Raw genomic sequence first — 18,175 nt, 5'->3', positions numbered from 1 at the left:
ACTGAATAGTAATATAGAAAGCAATACCCTAAACAACACAGAATGTTTGTTTGAATTAATGAGAGTCTAAATATGATGTCAGAGATAAGGCTTGAAGATGAACAACAGTAGAAGTAAGCAAGACAACATACATGGTAATCATCATGAGATTATACATGTATTGAGTGGGAACACAAATCAATGTCAAGTTTGAACATTAGTTTTCTGAAAGACAGTGCATAGATAGGTTAATCCTGCAACATATTGAAAACAAACGCTGCTTTATGTTCTGTTATCCTGTCTCAGGCACGTACAGCAGATTCGGGGACAATCCGGATGAAGCGGTCACTGTTGGTCAAGGCTGGTGAAGCTCTGGCACCTGATGCCTTCCTCTTGGTTCTGGACAGTGAGAGCGATACTAAAGGTTATTATCTATATGGACATGAATATACAAGTGAACTTAGGGCATGATGACATGATTCTTTCTGTGTGTGGGATACAGTCTACAACAGCTATTCACATCATCTGTTTGTTTGTTGTGTAATGCCACACACCAATATTTCAGCTGCATGATGGGAGGCCTGTACATAACTAGGTCATACAGACAAACCAGTGATTGATAATATCAGCATATTATGACATGCAATCCGCCAAACCACTGAGCCATACCTGATCTATATAATCACCATATTACAAGCATTGGTTGATGGCAACCACTTGTGACCCAGAGTCTCCATTGGGGCACATCATCTAATTCGATTCTGTCTACTGTCCTTCAAACTAAAGTAACCCCTGAAAATCCAGGTTAGAAAAGGTCTTCAGCAGCCCATGATTGCCATAAGAGTTGATTATGCTTGGCACATAGGCGACAAATGGGATCAGGTGCTCAGGCTCGCTGACTTGGTTGATACATGTTGTCATCCATTGATGCTCATGATGTCAATCACTGGATTGTCTGGTCCAGACTCAATTACTTACAGACAGACATCATGTAGCTGGAATATTGATGAGTGTGGCAAATAAACAAACAAACAAACAAACAAACCATTGGGACTCTGCCTGGACCTTTGATACGTATCTCCTACATTGATGTATTGACAAAAGAGAATTTGAGTTTTCGTTGCTTCTAGACACTGGATGAATGTTTTTATTTTCCAAGGAGCTAAAAACATTTAAATGTAGTGCTCAACAAAATCCCAAAGTAAATCTTCTGAAGAGAGGATGTTTTCTCTAACAGTGTTACGTTTTTGTCTGAAGTCTTGGCAAATAGATATTCACTTTGCTTTTGTCTGAGAAGCACAAAGTTCAAACCTACTTAAATATTTAGGGAGACATGTGGTCACTTGTACCATTCATAGAACAATCATGACTTGGTAGAACTCAGCAAGTGGTGGTATATTGCAGATATTGCCGGAGGTAAGGGACCACTGACCGTCATCAGACAGCTGTCTGGCAAGGCTAGACAGTTCACCAAGTGTGTAAAGAAAGCTGAAGGTCATCTCAAGAGACTGGGGGATGAGGATGAGAGAGAGAGGTAAGAGTTATTCCCACACCTCAAGGTGTATCGGTCAGTGTGCCTCCAGTTGTGTCGTACGACCCCCCAGGCTACTGTTGCATCATAGGGCCTCCGAGGCTCCAGTTGTGTTGTAGGACTTCTGAGGCTCCAGTTACATCGTAGGACCTCTGAGGCCCCAGTTGCGTTGTAGTACCTCTAAAGCTCCTGTTGCAACGTAGGACCTCCATTTGCTGTATATAGACTGTATATGTCCCTATAACAAACTAAAATTAGTGGTCCCTTTTAGTTCGTTATAACTGTAGTTTACTGTAACCTAAAATTATAACTGTAGTTTACTGTAACCTAAAGTTAAGTGTGAAAATAAGAGGTGTTTCAGCTAATAAACAAATAAATCATGACAATGAGACCAGAGGGGGAGGTTAAAGTGCAACAAATCTTTTCATCCATGGTTCTCATGCGTTGACCTGGCGAATAAGAAATATGTGTGCATTGTTGAAGGTAGATGTTCAAATGTGTAACCATATATTAACTTGTCATACCTTTAGCTTAAGCTATACATGAGTCGTCTTGTGTTCCAGGGCCAGATTGTGGGCAGATCTTGCTAAGACTGCTCGGAAGCAGGAGGTGTGGGACGTATGTCGAGTGGCCAGTCGGTTCTGTATTCTGTATGATGACAGTAGATGGAGGACTGCCCCACTCGTGAAGACAGAAAGGTTAGAGATGATACGTGTGATGCTGTTTGGCTACAAGTGAAGTAGCAGCAAATTGAAGAACTTAGATGAGTGCTTAATGAAGAAGGTAGAGGTTAGGATAACATGCTGTGATGGTTGAATCAGGTGCACCTCAAGCTTGTGGTAAGACCTGGCTTCAATGGGGATTGGATGGTTCAGAACGTGACCTGTCAGATTGTCTGTGTCGTCATACCCTGATGGGGGACGGTTGGGTAGCCTAGTGGTTAAAGCGTTCGCTCGTCACGCCGAAGACCCGGGTTCGATTCCTGACATGGGTACAATTTATGAAGCAAATTTCTGGTGTCCGCCACTGTGATATTGCTGTAATAATGCTAAAAGCGGCGTAAATCCATACTCAAGCACTCATATAGCATGGATCATTGCTGATTTACCACTGGTTACCATGGTTACAGGCTATCATGATGAAGCTGTATTTGCCATAATAAGCTCCCGAGGCACATAGACAAATGGGGATGCTTACCCAGTATTAAAACCTTAAACAAGGTTAATTTGTTGTCAGAGATCGAGCTGTATTGTGAACAAAATTAGTTCAAATGTTGATGAAACCAAAACTTGTTTGATGATAGTTTCTTGGCAATTATATACCCCTTCTGTGGTGCTGTTTTCTGTAATATACACAAGAAATACAACATATGGAAAATAAGCATTCAATGGTATTCATATATAATTTATAGCCCCAAGCAAGAAAGGAGTCGTACAGCAGAGAGGGAGTCGAGAGATGAGATTCCCATAGAGAAGACAGGGAGTCGGTTGGGGAGTCGCCCCACAACTCCAGTCAATGTCAGTCTCTATGATAAAGACCTCATCAGGATTCTGGCCGAGGTTAACTTTATTCAGGGAGAGGTGAGCATGACTCGAATCTATTATACCCGCAAACATTAATCAAATATATATAAACATGATGAATAAAAAAAGATTTGGAGACAGAGGACATACGTGATTGTTCCTTATATAAGGAGCAGTGTTAAAGCTATTGCTCATCACACCAAAGACTTGGATTCTATCTCCCACATGTTTACAGTACATAAACATCCTTACTAACAGTACTCCCTGCTGTCATGTGACTGGAATATTGCGAAAAACAGCATACTTGCTCAAGTTATGTTAAAAAAGTAAAAATATTTAGTGATGAATTATTGTATTATCTTCATTAATAGCTTCCATTTTGATCCTATCCCGTCTTTTATGGCCATCTGTATACCAAGATTTGATGCATGTCTTAGTAATGGCCGAGTTTGACCTAATTTCTTTAGGCAATGGTCCACCTCCTCCGCAACGAGGGTGTGCAGTTGAATGACAAGCCAATACCCCCAGAGGATAAGAGTAAGCATCCCAAGGGATATGTGGCCAAGAAACCCGAGGAGGACCCGGAATGGATTGAGTATTGGTGAGTTACAAAAGTACAGACATCACCTTCTGTTCTCTCATGTTCCTCTTCGTATCATCTAAGACAAATACACTACATCTCTTCGTTAAATGCAGCAGGACCAACTGATTATGGATTAGAATTCAATATTCATCCTACTTCTATCCCTTGATCTGTCAGCATAGAGGTATCACCAATATGGTAAACATCTAAGATTTGTGTCACAACCATTTCCTGCCATAATAACCTGACATGCTGTGAAATAATCAAAGTACTTTTTAATCCTTTTAATCCCTGTTTAGTCCTGCACTTTATCCATTTTCTTATGTTTCATATATGCACTAACATGCACTGAGACCCGTAAAGATCCGGGATAGAATTGGTCTTCAGCAACCCATGCTTGTCGTAAGAGGCAACATGTGGTTGATGCATGTCATTGAATACCAGTTGCATAGATCGATCACTGGATTGTCTAGTCTTATTTACAGACAGCCTTCATATAGCTGGAATATTGCTGAGTATGGCGTTAAACAAACAACCCAAAAATATGCACTGAATGTTTGAAATGTCATTTTATTTAGCTTCCACACAATACATATTCATGATTATGATTGATAATTTGCTGCAATGAATGATTTAGCTAATCCAGATAACCACCATAATCCTATTGCTCCCCCTCCATGTACCAGTGACTGGATCAACTCTCTGTCGGAGTGTGCCACCAACTCCTTTCTCCGTGGCCTGGCCCTGGGCATGGAGCTGGAGGAGCCGTGGCTGGTGTGTAGCGGAGCCGCCTACGTGTGGAACTACAACAACCACGTGTTTACCCAGGACAGACACAGGGAGGTCATCGACACTCTCTCCACCATCCTGGGCGGCCTCAAGGCAGTGGGACATGCTGGGTGAGTGATACTGGATTATCTTTTGTTTGTTTGTTTGTTTGTTTGTTGTTTAACGCCGCACACAGCAATATTCCAGCTATATGATGGCGGTCTGTAAATAATCGAGTCTCGACCAGACCAGTGATTAATATCATGAGCATCGATCCACGCAATTGGGATCGATGACATGCATCAACCAAGTCAGCGAGCCTGACCAACCGATCCTGTTAGTCGCCTTTTACGACAAGCATAGTCACCTTTTACGGCAAGCATGGGTTGCTGAAGACCTATTCTACCCAGGAATCTTCATCAGCCATTTGGTTGCTTTTCAATGACCAGTAACAATGATCATGGTGATGATGATAATGAGTGCTTCTTTGTAGAGCCTTATACAAATGTCAAGGGCATCCTCAAATCAATGAGCAATAACATTGATCCTAAAGATCATGAGCTGGTGAAATGGGGTTTAACGTTGCATTCAAGATTACTGCACTTCAATAGAGACGTGCATGCACATGTGTGTGTGTGTGTGTGGCTGCTTGTACTAGTCTGGACAAATGCTGATTTTTTTGTGCTAGCCCACTGAAATACCATGCTGCCCTTAATGCCGAGCGCCAGGCAGGGTAACAACAAGTGCCATCTTTTAACACGTCAGAATGACCTTTTACGAACTTTGACCGATCAATGAAATGACTGACAAGAAATCGACTTTAGCCAATCAGAAGGCAGCTTTCTCGAACTTTACGACACTAGTTTCAAACTGGCGACTATGCTTCGAAACATATTTTGACGTATTCTCGATTAAAATATTTAAAACTGATAAAAAGAACATTCTGTAATGGCTTATAGATGGCCTAGATAGTATGGATATAATAATAAAACCCGTAACTGTCGGAATACCCTCTGTTAAATATTTCGAGGCTGCATGATTTGAAAACACATTCCGTGTGTCACTTTCATGATCTGGTAAGCGACGCTCTGATTGGTTGGATGAAAGGATGTTCTGACGTGACCCGTAATAGGATGTCCTCAGATCTTTGTTTAGCAATAGGGAGAACTAAGATCTGATTTTAATGAGATTGGATCAGTGTTATCTGTCTGTTGCAGAGAAACCATGATGCTCGTGAACATCTGTAACGCCCTGTCCACTGGCCTCATCAAGCCTTGGATCCCCGAGCCTCCCCCTAGAGAGGGTAACGATGGGTCCATGTCCCCCACCCCGGGAGATAAGTCGCCCAGCAAGAGTAAGGGAAAGAGTGCTGTCACCAGCAACAAGAGCAAGACTCCCTACACTGCGACCATCAGTCCTGACGCCATGCCAGATCTGAAGAAAGCCATTGAGGTACATTGTCCATTGTAAAGGAAGGTGCTTTTGTTTTTTAAAATACATGGGGGTCATGGGTGGTCCAGCCTCCTTAGTCGTCACAATTCACTATACAGAGTTGCATCCATTAGGCACGCCGGCAAGAAATCTCTGACCGTGAGTTCGAATCCCAGTTCGCTCAATTATTTTTCTAAGTTAGACAGCACAGTACCCGTTCTTGTGGATTACCAAAGTGAAAGAGATCTACATCACTTCATGCTTTCCACCACATTAAGCTGATACTGCATGATATATACCGTATTCGACGTAATAAGCGCCCCATTCTAATAAGCGCCCACAGCGATATTTGCTGATATATTGGCCAGTGAACAATCCCAATCAGCACCTCTTCAAATTGATCAATGTACACAAGACTTATTTATTCGTGTATAATACGCACTCGTGTATTATATGCACCCCATATCATGGGCAATTAAATTCTGGAAAAATATATCTGTCGTGTCTAATACGCACAGACTTTTCTTTTGTATCATTTCAGGTTGTCAACATAAACCATGAAATTTACAATCTTTTGACTCTTTTTTTTCACCAAAATTTTATTCTAATAAGAGCCACCTATTTCTTATTTTGAGAGCGCTCTGGGCACTTATTATGTCGAATACGGTAATTGGAATACTGTTCAAAGCGGTATTAACTGACTAAAATCACAGGATTTAACGATTCTGCCAATGCCATCTAAGTCAGATCTCTTGCTCTGATGTGACACCTCTCTCCATTCAGATTTGGGTACATTCATACAGAAGGTTGGATCAGGCAGGGACCCAAATATTTAGGTACATGGGTCAGGTGAAACCTGAGCAAACTCTGACCACCCAGTCAAAATGAAGGATGTATGGGTTCTTGAGCCAATCACATGTCAGCTTTTCTTGACCACCTCTATCAGGAAATTCTGTTTTAACAAAAGAAGATCCACAAAGAACACAAATATTCCTTCGATAGTACTCCATTTTGGATGAAGATCCCATGGCATTCGGGAGACTGAACATATCACCCAGAATATTATGGCACAGTGTTCATCGGTTGCATTGTGAACAGGCCAATTGGAGGAAGTGAACATAATTTGTCACTTGATTGGTCACTGTAATTTGATTTTTTTTTTGTCCATTTGGTCGTCCCCATATTGACGAATTTGAAGCACATGTGTAACATATATTAATAATTAAAAGAGAGTTTGTGTTAGGTTACCTTGATGTGAGGCAAATTAAGTATTTTTCGATGTTCTGTGCAGGTGTGCGAATATGTGATACAAGTGACCAGGGGAGACAACCCCCAGGATGTAGTGCCGATCTCTGTACGTCTGCCACTTCTTCAGACCTGGGTGTTTGCGAAACAGATGGCACAGCTACAGATCAGCAAGACCCTGGGCACTGATGATGATGTAATTATTGTTATATTTTTCTCATGCAGTGTTATATTATTCATTATCATCACTAATTCTGAGGTGGCAGAGTATAAAATGGTGTTTCTATGGACATGGATTAGACTATCTAGGTGCCATATTGCCCAGACAAGGGCTCTCTTTAGTAAGGATGTTTACAAGCTGATGACATTTCACAGTACAGCACTTCAGGTATGAAATGAGGTGAGGTGAAATTGGGTTTAACGTCGCATCCAAGATTATTGCACTTATATAGCGACGTGCATGCACGTGTATGTGTGTGTGTGTGGCTGCTTGTACAAGTCCAGACTGATGCCGATTTATGGTGCTAGCTCACTGAGATACCATGCCGCAGTTTAACATGAATACCCCACTCAGACACAGTATACTGACTCCGAGCCGACCAGTCCTTGTTTAAGCCCCTTAATGCCGAGCGCCAGACAGGGTAACAACAAGTACAATCTTTTAACGTCTTTTTGTATGATGCGGCCGGGGATCAAACCCCGGATCTTCCGCTCTCCAGGCAGACGCTCTACCACAAGACCACGGAGGCGGTCAGGTATGAAATGAAATATGATAAATATCTTGTGGAGCTGACAGTGCACAGGACCAAATGCCACCAATATTTGCCGTGGCTATACCATCTAGGGTTCTAGTCTTTAGGGTTATGGTTATTGTATTCATGTTTTCCTGCTTGTAGCACAACAATGAGGGTCAGAGGCCTATGACCAGGGCTATTGTTGCCACGGAAATGCTGTGTCTGTCTAAGAATGGAATTCTGGAGTTCAAGGAGACACCTTTCATTGGAGATGTACGTAAAATGTTTTTTTCTGTTATCCTATGTCCCAAGTAATTGTTGTGTGGCATGGTACACCAAAGCCATTGCTCATTGCTAATATATCATCCACTATTTTCTTTTACAGTGGCTTGTTTGTCAACAATAATGTAGCTGGAATATTACTGACGCATAAATGAACATTCACTCATCCTTTGAATATAGAAATATGTTATTGAAAAAGCAACTGCGTCAAAACATAACATCTTGATATTTGTGAATTAGCTTTCTGTTGAACGTCATGTGTATGACTCCTGACATGTTGACTATTTCCTTGGAATGTCATGCACTTTTGTTCATGCATATGATAGAGAGCATGTGTACAGCATGAGTTTCCCATCCTACATTGTTCTCTGTTTTTGAATTTAAACTTTGTGCTGAAACTTGTACCAATTAATAACAAAGGTCACTACAGATTATATCACAATATGTCAGCGTAATGTTCAAGGATTATCATCATCGTCATCATCATTATCTCTTTACACAGATAGTACAAATGGTTGAGGACTGTAAGTGGAGTGACAAGTTTATAGAGCTGCAGATCTGGTCTCGACTCACATACCAGGCTTACCTCATCAAACATCACAACCTCGTCATGAGATGCAGCAAAAACGCTCTGAAATTTGCTGCGGGAGGAACGGCACCAAAGGGGAAGAAATTAGAGGCGTAAGTATTCCTTGAGCTACTTAGGAGTTAGTTGAGACTGACGTGGATCTAACTTGTATCGGGGTAGAGTAGGTCCCCAGTGTCCCATGATGTTTGTTCCCTATAGTACATTGAAATGTTATATATACATATAAGAATGAGCAGCAAAATAATTCCATGTCTCTATAGTGTATGATGTACATGCTTTTTTTTCCAAAATACAGCTGTGTAGTGTGTGTGTGTAGTCACGCAATCTTAGTTGTTCATACATGGATGCATAAATCATAAATACAATACTTTGACCCATAAAAAGTATTTGAAATTTGAGTACAAATGTGTTGTATGTCAACATATTTATTTTGCTATTTAAATAGCAAGACCAAAGGAAGCCTCATGTCTCAAACAGTACTTGAACTACCACACATCACCATCTATAATACAACCCAATCTAAAAGGGGACATGACCCCTCCCCCATCTCTACAAACATAGTCCCCTGTGGGGATTCCAGGTTTGACTAGGACCCCAGCAACTTATGCTGGTCGTAAGAGGCGACCAAATGGATTGGGTAGTCAGGCTTGGTGACTTGACTGATTGCGTGTCATCGTACCCCAATGGCGTGGATCATTTGCCACAGCAGTCGCTGGATTGCCTGTGACAGACTTCATTATTTACAGGCTGCCATTATTTAACTGAAATACTACTGAGTGCAGCGTTAAACAACAAACAAATATACTAGGGACCCCTTTTATCTCCCCTCATTCTAGGTACCAAGAATGTACGTTATGGATGGCAATATACGGTATATTGCTTATCATAAAGTGTTGGCTTTCATCAAGAGTTGGTGCACCTTTTTTTAAACTTTAGTGAGAAGATGTATGATAATGCAAAATCAAAGGAATTATTACCCACATGGTGAAGATACAGGTGGTAAGATACTAAATCCATAGGTCACACGTGTGTCCTACAAGGTCGACCTTGTTTTATTCGTTTTGATTGGACAATTGTGACCTCGGTCACACCGGAACTACTTTTTTCATTCATAAACAATCATGAGACATCATTCGCTTTCACAACTCTTTACTACTACGAAGCAGAACTGTAGGAATCTCGTGAAAACGAGAGAAACAGTATTTGAACTACCACACTTTCTAACTCGCTTTTGCTCGGTCAGATACCATAGAAAATTCACTCGTTTCGTAAAAATAGTCTCTTACGAGAACGAGTGTAGTATTCTCTATTTATGACATTTTTGTATGTGACATATCCTTGTTTTCAGCCACAGGTTCATGGTTGAGCAGGAGATGTTGAGTTATGCCAGTGGTCTTCAGGGTCAGAGTCTCATAGAGAACATGGGAGGCAAGAACCTGCTCCGCCGTGAAGCCATGGAAGCCTTCCTCAACAGTTCAAGGTACATACTGTCCTCATGATCAAGTCTGTGGATGGCATTTAGAAGGGATACACATAAGGAAGAGAATTTATGGATGTCAACTTCTTTATTATGAGAAAAACAATGTTTCGGAGTATATACTTACTCCTTCGTCACCTGAGCATATGCTCATCACCTGATGAAGGAGTAAGCATATACTCCGAAACGTTGTGTTCCCCTTTATAAAGAAGGTGACATCCATAAATTCTCGTCCTCATGTCCTCATGATGCTACATTAACTTTATACAAATGTAGCAGGGCGTGGAGTCATCCTACAGATGACATCCTTACCTTGTCAGCTTGCTGACGGGCTTAACCTCTTTGGTCATGTGGACAAGGCGTCCGACCTCAGATCAGAAGGTCCGTGGTTCAAATCCCATCACACAAACATTGTACTGAACACAGTGTTAAATTTATCAATTGTGTCTTTAAATGATGCTGTGAGAATGAATAAGAGGACAAGTAACAGTACTTTATTGGGATGTACTGGTACCGTTGTTCTTGCGCCATTTTTATTATGCATAATAAAGTACCGTCACGAGACCTTTCTGTCTCAGAGGACAGCAAAAAACATCCCTTTAACAGCACACACATGTATAAAGTGAGAAGTTTGTGCTGACATCACTTTTTACTTTACAGTGTGTAAATTTCAAGGTAAATACAGGTTGAGCAGCACTGTTGTATACAGTGTATACGTCGGACTCATACATTGTCAGGATATATAAGATACTCCGGAACAAATTGCTAAGAAGAGTGAAGAATGAGGCGTGGTTTGTTTCATGATAAAACATTCTTCTATCATGATAACATTTCTGGAGATTCGAAAAGAAACTCGCAACTTGATAACATCTCAAGTTGAAAGCTATGTTTGAGAGTGTAGTGAGTTGTTCCCCTTAGATGTAGCTGGGCAAAGCAGATAAATGTAATGGCCAAACGATTGCATCTAAAAGAAGGCAACAAAGATTCAGATAATGGACGTCAGTTGTTTGGGTGTTTGTGGGAATAATCAGGAAAAACCAAACTTGTCTCCTCTGTTCGTAAAATGGACTTGTAGTCATTGCCGAGATCAGAATGTATTCAGGAAGTCATCATTATGTAAATACGGGTGAATATTTGTACAGCCTGTAATTTTTTTTAGCATCCTTAAATTGTACTCTACATGACCCAAATGATGAACATGTAGTTGGCCCAAAGTCTTTAGCTGTGCTCTATCAAGGTTGAGACCGCCTCTGTGGTCTAGTGGTAGAGTGTCCGCCCGGAGAGCGGAAGGTCCGGGGTTTGATCCCCGGCCGCGTCATACCAAAAGACGTTAAAAGATGGTACTTGTTGTTACCCTGTCTGGCGCTCGGCATTAAGGGGCTAAAACAAGGACTGGTTGGCTCGGAGTCAGTATACTATGTCTGAGTGGGGTATTCATGTTAAACTGGGGCATGGTATCTCAGTGGGCTAGCACTATAAATCGGCATCAGTCTGGACTAGTACAAGCAGCCACACACACACACACGTACATGCACGTCTCTATATAAGTGCAATAATCTTGGACACAACGTTAAACCCCATTTCACCTCACCTCACCTATCAAGGTTGAACCTAAACCTATAAGGCAATTTGTTGTATATTTTTGTCATGTGTACAAAAGGAGGTGAGATAGTTGTCTTGCTGATGATTTGGGTCTGATTCCGAATATATAGGTTTTATGTGTTGCTTGTTTTCCATGTACAGTATGAACTTTCAGTAAACTATATAAATCTCTCTCACATGTACAAATATATCTTTCTCAAATATATACATGCTTCTTTAAATAGGTATGTCACCTCTGGGTCCTACATGTACTATTGATGTTCAGTAACAGATTGTTTCTCCCCTAGGTTTGCCCGAAATGCCAACAACTATGAGCTTGTGATGACTGCAGCGAGACATTACTGGAATGCTTGTCTCCCCTTGGTTGGTCAGCCAATAGAACGAGAGCTTCTGAAAGAACCAATCCGGGTCATCCTTCAGTGTATCACAGCAACAGCCGAGAAACCACAAAAGAAGGAGGTAACATATCATTTGTAATGGTTGAATTTATTTTGTTGTGTGACACAGTAAGGTAAGGTCAAATTTCAGTAAGCATGTCTGCTGGTATGGCTTTGTGTCTTTGTGCAGCCTGCTGTGTCTCAGGAGTCTTTCAACAACATATTTTAAGTCAATCTGTCACCGTTATGAAGCGATGAAGTGAAGACTCATCGACTAAAACTGAAGTCACCAAATATACGGCATTATATAAGATAGAAAAATGAATCAGGTCCCATTTTTTGTCAGGCCGCATATTGCTCGACAAAAGTAAATGAGAGTGGGGCTCCAATGTTCTTTAAACTATGATGTCAATGCATTAGGTACCATGTTGCGTTATGTCGTAGCACTGTATGATGTCATCAATGTAATGTCGCTGCAAGTTAGAAATTTAGGAAATACAAAAATGACCATGTTTTTGCCCATGTTCACACTGACAGAGAATTTATGAAGGTTTTTTTTATAGATTAACATATTACCAACATGTTAAAATATTTTAAAAAGTTAAATGTTATAATTAGTATTAATTATACTTTTATGTAAAACTGTTAAGACTGTGAGTGATTTCCCTAAATGCCTCCATAGTAAAGTGTGAATTTCACATGGTAGCTCACAAGTGAGGCTTGCACTCAATAAAATGTGCACTAACCACCTTCTTTCTTTGGACAGTTGGATAAAGATTTCAGAAATTCTTATCTTAGAAAATATGAAATACTCTTCTCACAGCGGACATCCTTGATGAATTCTGGAATTCACTTTGCTTCAGATTAATTTAGTGTTTCTTTCTATGATAACTGCAGTTGGTTCATAATGTTCAGAAGGTTTGAATTTGAACTTTTTAATATTAGGATAAGATTGATGGTAAGGATGAAGTTCAAGAACAGAAAGAAGTGGAGGTCAAGGACCAAGAGGTCAAGGACAACAAGGATGTCAAGGACACCAAGGACACCAAGGACAAGAAAGCTGGAATGATCGGCAACCCAGAGGAGGACCTGACTTTGAGAGCAGCCCTGTATGGAGTTCTGTTCCAGTCGTACACAGATATGGTGAGTGATGACGATTGGACATCACATCTTTTGACGAAGTTTTGGCAATGACCTTGCTGATTTTGCTCCTGTGGAGATTCTGGGTTTGGATCAAAGTTCCAAGTATCCTGTGATTATTGTAAGGGACTGGTGAGGAGGGGGCGGGTGAGATTAATTGTTGGGATCGTGAATGAAAAATTGACACAGCAAAAGAGGAGTGATAAAAAAATGTTACATGTATTTGGGGAGTGGGGGCCAGGGAAATATGTTACATAAAATGATATATGACCAGTCCCTTAGGGATGACTAAATTAGGGATCAGGTGTAAAGTAAGGACCAATGTGTGATTGGCTGTTTGTGTTTCGTAACCCGTCATGTGCAGCGTTGCTCATGCTATTCACCACTCCATGGTTCATCTGGTCCTTATTTCATTAACAGGCCACTGTGATTATGACTGAAAAAATTATAACCACATTCACTTATGCAATTTTTTTCTGCCCTTGACATCTTTGGTGGATGCTCACATTATCAACCACATTATTGTCTGTTCCAGGCATAATTACCGTATTTGACATAATAAGCGCTCAGGCGCTCTCAAAATTACAAAAAGTGGGCTCTTATTAGAATATTATTTTGGTAAAAAAAAACAGAGTTGAAAGATCATAAATGTCGTGGTTTATGCTGACAGCCTGAAATGTTATTTTATGACTGATATATTTTTCCAGAATTTAATTGCCCATAATTAAGGGTGCATATAACACATGAGTGCGTATTATACACGAATAAATAAGTCCTGTGTACATCAATCAATCGGAAGGGGTGCTAATTGGGATTGTTCACTAGCCAATATATTAGCAAATATTGCCGTGGGCGCTTATTAGAGCGGGGCGCTTATTACGTCGAATACGGTATAGTATGTGATGATAGTTCACTGTTTGCAGTGTAACATGAATCACAAACCTGCCCTGAATAGAAAATTTAAACAAATGCCTTAGATAAGGAAGAGAACTTATGAATGTCAACTTCTTTATTACAATTTCACCTGATGAAGAAGTAAGTGTATACATTGTGTTTCTCATAATAAAGAGGGGCTGTCGGGTAGCCTAGTGGTTAAAGCGTTTGCTCGTCACGCCGAAGACCCGGGTTCGATTCCCGACATGGGTACAATGTGTGAAGCCCATTTCTGGTGTCCCCTGTCGTGATATTGCTGGAATATTGCCAAAAGCAGCGTAAAACCATACTCACTCACTCATAATAAAGAAGTTGACATCCATAAATTCTCTTCCTTTTGTGTGTTTCTTCTAAATGCCTTAAATACCTTAGCTAATCATCAGAATGATTGAACTTTGATTGGTTATGATGCCATTTCTGTAGTCACAGTACAAGTGACCCTGTCATCAAAGGCACAGCAATTCGCTGTTCAGAGTAGCATCCCTTAGACCTGACAGAAACCAACAATCATGGGTTTGAACCTTAGATTCTCCTTGAAGATATTTCTCGGTGTCTTTGTAGGTTTCACCCAAGTGGTGAAATACTGTTAAACCAAACTCACTCACTCTACTTACGTCTGTCAATACTTTGACATTGTGTTTTTTCAGGGAGAATGGGAGATGGCTCTGCAGTCTATGGACCAGGCTGTCAATGATATGCCAAGGACTAAACACAGACTGTGAGTTATCATACGTTTTTTATTCATATCAAGTATTAAAAGAAGAGAGACGTGTGTTATTTGAAAGAATTGCATATCAGAGTGTAATAATACATTATGGTAACTGAATGAGTTATCTATAATGCATTTTGAATTATTGTATTATTGATGTAATACAATATGAAATGTCCCAATATTTTTCCCAATACGTATGAAAAGTTTTGACAATTATTAGCATTTTGTAGTATTTACTAAACTTGATGACATGTTAAGGATATGAACTTTGTTGACTGTAACGTGTCACAGCTGTCTTTGCCCCTACATACCTGGATGTTCTTCCTGATTCTAACTGCATTTCAACGACTTCATTTTTTTTCCATTTTCAGATTTATTTTAAGTTCATTAGCTTCTTGATAGTTTCATTTAAGAAGGCAAGATTATACACATGAGGTAGTCATGCTGCTACAAGTTCAATCTATCACCTAGTTATTAACGGAAATATGATTGTGTTTTCAGTCTGATCTTTAAGCACCGAGTCATGGTGAAAGCTAAACTTGGCCGGCCGGTTCATATGGACATTCAGAAGTTCAAGGTAAGGAGTTGATCTGTCACTCACTGTCATTGTGGTCATATTGTTACAAGTATAAATTGTAACTGTTCTAATTATACATCATTCTGCAGATTTCATTTTCAAACCAGATATGTGTTTTTATACACAGTAAACTACGATTATAACGAACACGCTTATTACGAACTGACGGATATAACAAATACTTTTTGGTCCCGACTACTTGCTGTAGTCATGCTGTATATGTACTTATAACGAACTATGGTTATAACGAACTAAAATTAGTAGTCCCTTTGAGTTCGTTATAACCGTAGTTTACTGTATCTTGTGTTATGGGTCTTCAAGCTGTAAAGAAGTATTTCTGATTATGTATCTAATAACAATCCCAATACACTAAAATTAAGTCTCATCTTTGAGAACATTAATTTCTCTTAACACTTGGATGGTCAAATGACCATGCCACGTTCATTTTATAATGATAATGCCTCACCGATTGAGAAAAGTCAGTGAGACGCCATCTTGTTACTGTCACATGTTTTCGAGGTTCTCCATTACAGCCAAGTTAAAAATAGATGCACAGCCTGATCAGTCACATGACATTACAGACAGGACGTTTACAAACAGCAGCCATTACGGTTCATTCAATTGTTCTGATGCAAAATTATCATCGGATTAAGTTTAATTATAATGTGCATTAGTGAAAACGTAAGTTTTGAGGTATGTTTTCATTACTTATTGAATATCTTGGGAAATCTGGGAATTTAAATAGTGGAATGGGAACACATGGTTGGTAACAGCAATGTGATTGGTTGAAAACATGTTTTATATGGGATTCACGGTTTGGAAATCTTTTGGACTTAAACATTTTGTTTGCTCTGCTTACAAATATTTTCTTTCGAAAGTAATAGATCTTTTAACTTACCCAAAATTAGAAAATCATGGCATTTAGCATGAATAGTGTATTCAGTTTCATAAATAATTATCAGAAAAAAATGGCTGTTGCTTTTTTAATATTTTCTTGGCAATCTGCTGACCAGTTGGTTCTGAAAACCTTTTGTATTTACAGTTAATGACTGGTGTATAGGGAATGACATTACATAGATTTGTCTAGATCTGCTCAGAGACAGATATGTGGTCACAAATACGACGAAATTATTCCCATGTATTTAAATACTCTTTAACTAAAGTGTTAGCCTAATTGACTGGTATTTCTCTGATAACAGGACCAATATAATGAGGAACAGGCTTAATATTACATTAGTACATTAAATGCAATGTTAAAATACCTCTGAAATTAAGAAAGTAAGATCTTTTGAAAAAATTCCAATTTTGAACTAAAATAATAATGTTACAAAATTTGCCTTCCAAGGCTCTTAGTCTGGAATCTTAGATAAATCCATGGATTATAGAGTGGGCAGATTTGTCAGAGTGCAATGTATCAGCAATGATTAAGAATTATTTATATTAAAGACAGTTTGATAATTCTTAGTAATTTTCATAGTTGTGTGTAATACTCTGAATTATGATAAGGCCTTATACCCTGTTTACTTTTCCGTCTGAATGTCAGACTTTGTGTTTGAAATCCCTGATTGACATGTAGCACTTGTTTAACCACCACTGCTACAAAGGAGGAAGCAGAACTATGGAAGGTATTGATGGTGAGATATGCCACACGTCAGGTTTATCTGACTTCAGCACATATCAGGTTGTCACATGGTTGTCACTGCTAAAGGGTGTTGGTGTTATAGAAAGCATATAGGATTTCAAATCTCTGCCAACAACATCATGTGACATTTAGTGAAAACTGAAAACTAAGTTTAGTTTTTGTGCAATATAATTTTGTAAGCATCTTTTTTATAATAGTGCTGTTATCACGATTATATGTATATAATTTCAATCAGAAACATACACTCACGTTTTTTACATTACGTTGAATAATTATCTAATTTTTTTCGTGTGTAAAGGGAAGTATCAACTTAGTGCACTTGAAAATAATTTTCACAAACATCGCCACGAGTAGATTGGTAGATGTAGACCTGGTTTGTTTTTTTTCATCCTGAAATACTGTGTTTATGACATGTGTGTAATACAGTGTTCATTTCAGAACACAGGCCATGGGGTCTTTAACACTCAAAATTCCTTAATGGCACAAAAAAATAAATGTCACAGTGCCCAAAGAGTGCAACATAATGTCCCAATACTAAAATACTTTTTTGATTGTACCTTCGACTATTGACTTATATTCAACACTATGTTTCCTTTGTCAAAATATGACGTTTTAGAGATTAAAATACATTAATCATTTATCGTAACCTTGTTTAGCGATATGTTCCCAATGACACGTTTTGATTGGCTGGTTCAATTACTGGGCCCTTGAAAGGTAGGGGTCATTGGGTCCCACTTTTCCAGTTTCTGAAATGAACACTGAATGCAATATGCCAACTGGGAAATGGAACTGCTATCTTCTGCTTAAATTGTAATTTGTATTTGGCATGTGTTGATATACAAGTGAGAGGAATATATCATTCTTATGGGACTGCAGCACAAGTATATTACATTTAAAGACAATCGGTGCATGAATAAAAAATCTGTCTATTTAGCTATCACTATATTTCATCAACAACCAGGCCTGTTCGTCACGGGTGGAACGAGCATTCATTGAATCACACACATTGAGAAGCCCAACACTAACACCGTACTCGTGCGTGCGTGATCT

The 18,175-nt window shown here is 39.5% G+C and overlaps 1 protein-coding gene across 5 annotated transcripts in view; it reads left to right on the top strand.

Annotated features, from left to right (window-relative positions):
* Nucleotides 1-18,175, top strand: part of LOC124119570 (cilia- and flagella-associated protein 46-like) — a 93,809-nt gene that overhangs the window by 20,283 nt on the left and 55,351 nt on the right. For 3 of the 5 annotated variants that reach the window (XM_046482122.2, XM_046482120.2, XM_046482118.2), the window contains 16 exons: nucleotides 286-403; nucleotides 1,384-1,513; nucleotides 2,074-2,208; nucleotides 2,922-3,090; nucleotides 3,501-3,634; nucleotides 4,303-4,515; nucleotides 5,602-5,836; nucleotides 7,107-7,256; nucleotides 7,957-8,067; nucleotides 8,579-8,757; nucleotides 10,014-10,145; nucleotides 12,032-12,203; nucleotides 13,067-13,264; nucleotides 14,842-14,912; nucleotides 15,408-15,483; nucleotides 17,088-17,117. In XM_046482122.2, the coding sequence (XP_046338078.2) occupies nucleotides 286-403; nucleotides 1,384-1,513; nucleotides 2,074-2,208; nucleotides 2,922-3,090; nucleotides 3,501-3,634; nucleotides 4,303-4,515; nucleotides 5,602-5,836; nucleotides 7,107-7,256; nucleotides 7,957-8,067; nucleotides 8,579-8,757; nucleotides 10,014-10,145; nucleotides 12,032-12,203; nucleotides 13,067-13,264; nucleotides 14,842-14,912; nucleotides 15,408-15,483; nucleotides 17,088-17,117 (2,253 nt within the window). The remainder of the gene's footprint in view (nucleotides 1-285; nucleotides 404-1,383; nucleotides 1,514-2,073; nucleotides 2,209-2,921; nucleotides 3,091-3,500; nucleotides 3,635-4,302; nucleotides 4,516-5,601; nucleotides 5,837-7,106; nucleotides 7,257-7,956; nucleotides 8,068-8,578; nucleotides 8,758-10,013; nucleotides 10,146-12,031; nucleotides 12,204-13,066; nucleotides 13,265-14,841; nucleotides 14,913-15,407; nucleotides 15,484-17,087; nucleotides 17,118-18,175) is intronic. The other 2 variants (XM_046482121.2, XM_046482119.2) reach the window with 1 other exon arrangement.

The sequence above is a fragment of the Haliotis rufescens genome, unplaced genomic scaffold (genome assembly GCF_023055435.1).
Source record: "Haliotis rufescens isolate VD_foot unplaced genomic scaffold, xgHalRufe1.0.p SCAF_12, whole genome shotgun sequence".
In the NCBI taxonomy this organism is placed as follows: Eukaryota; Metazoa; Mollusca; class Gastropoda; order Lepetellida; family Haliotidae; genus Haliotis; species Haliotis rufescens.
This window is presented reverse-complemented; position numbering and strand designations above follow the sequence as displayed.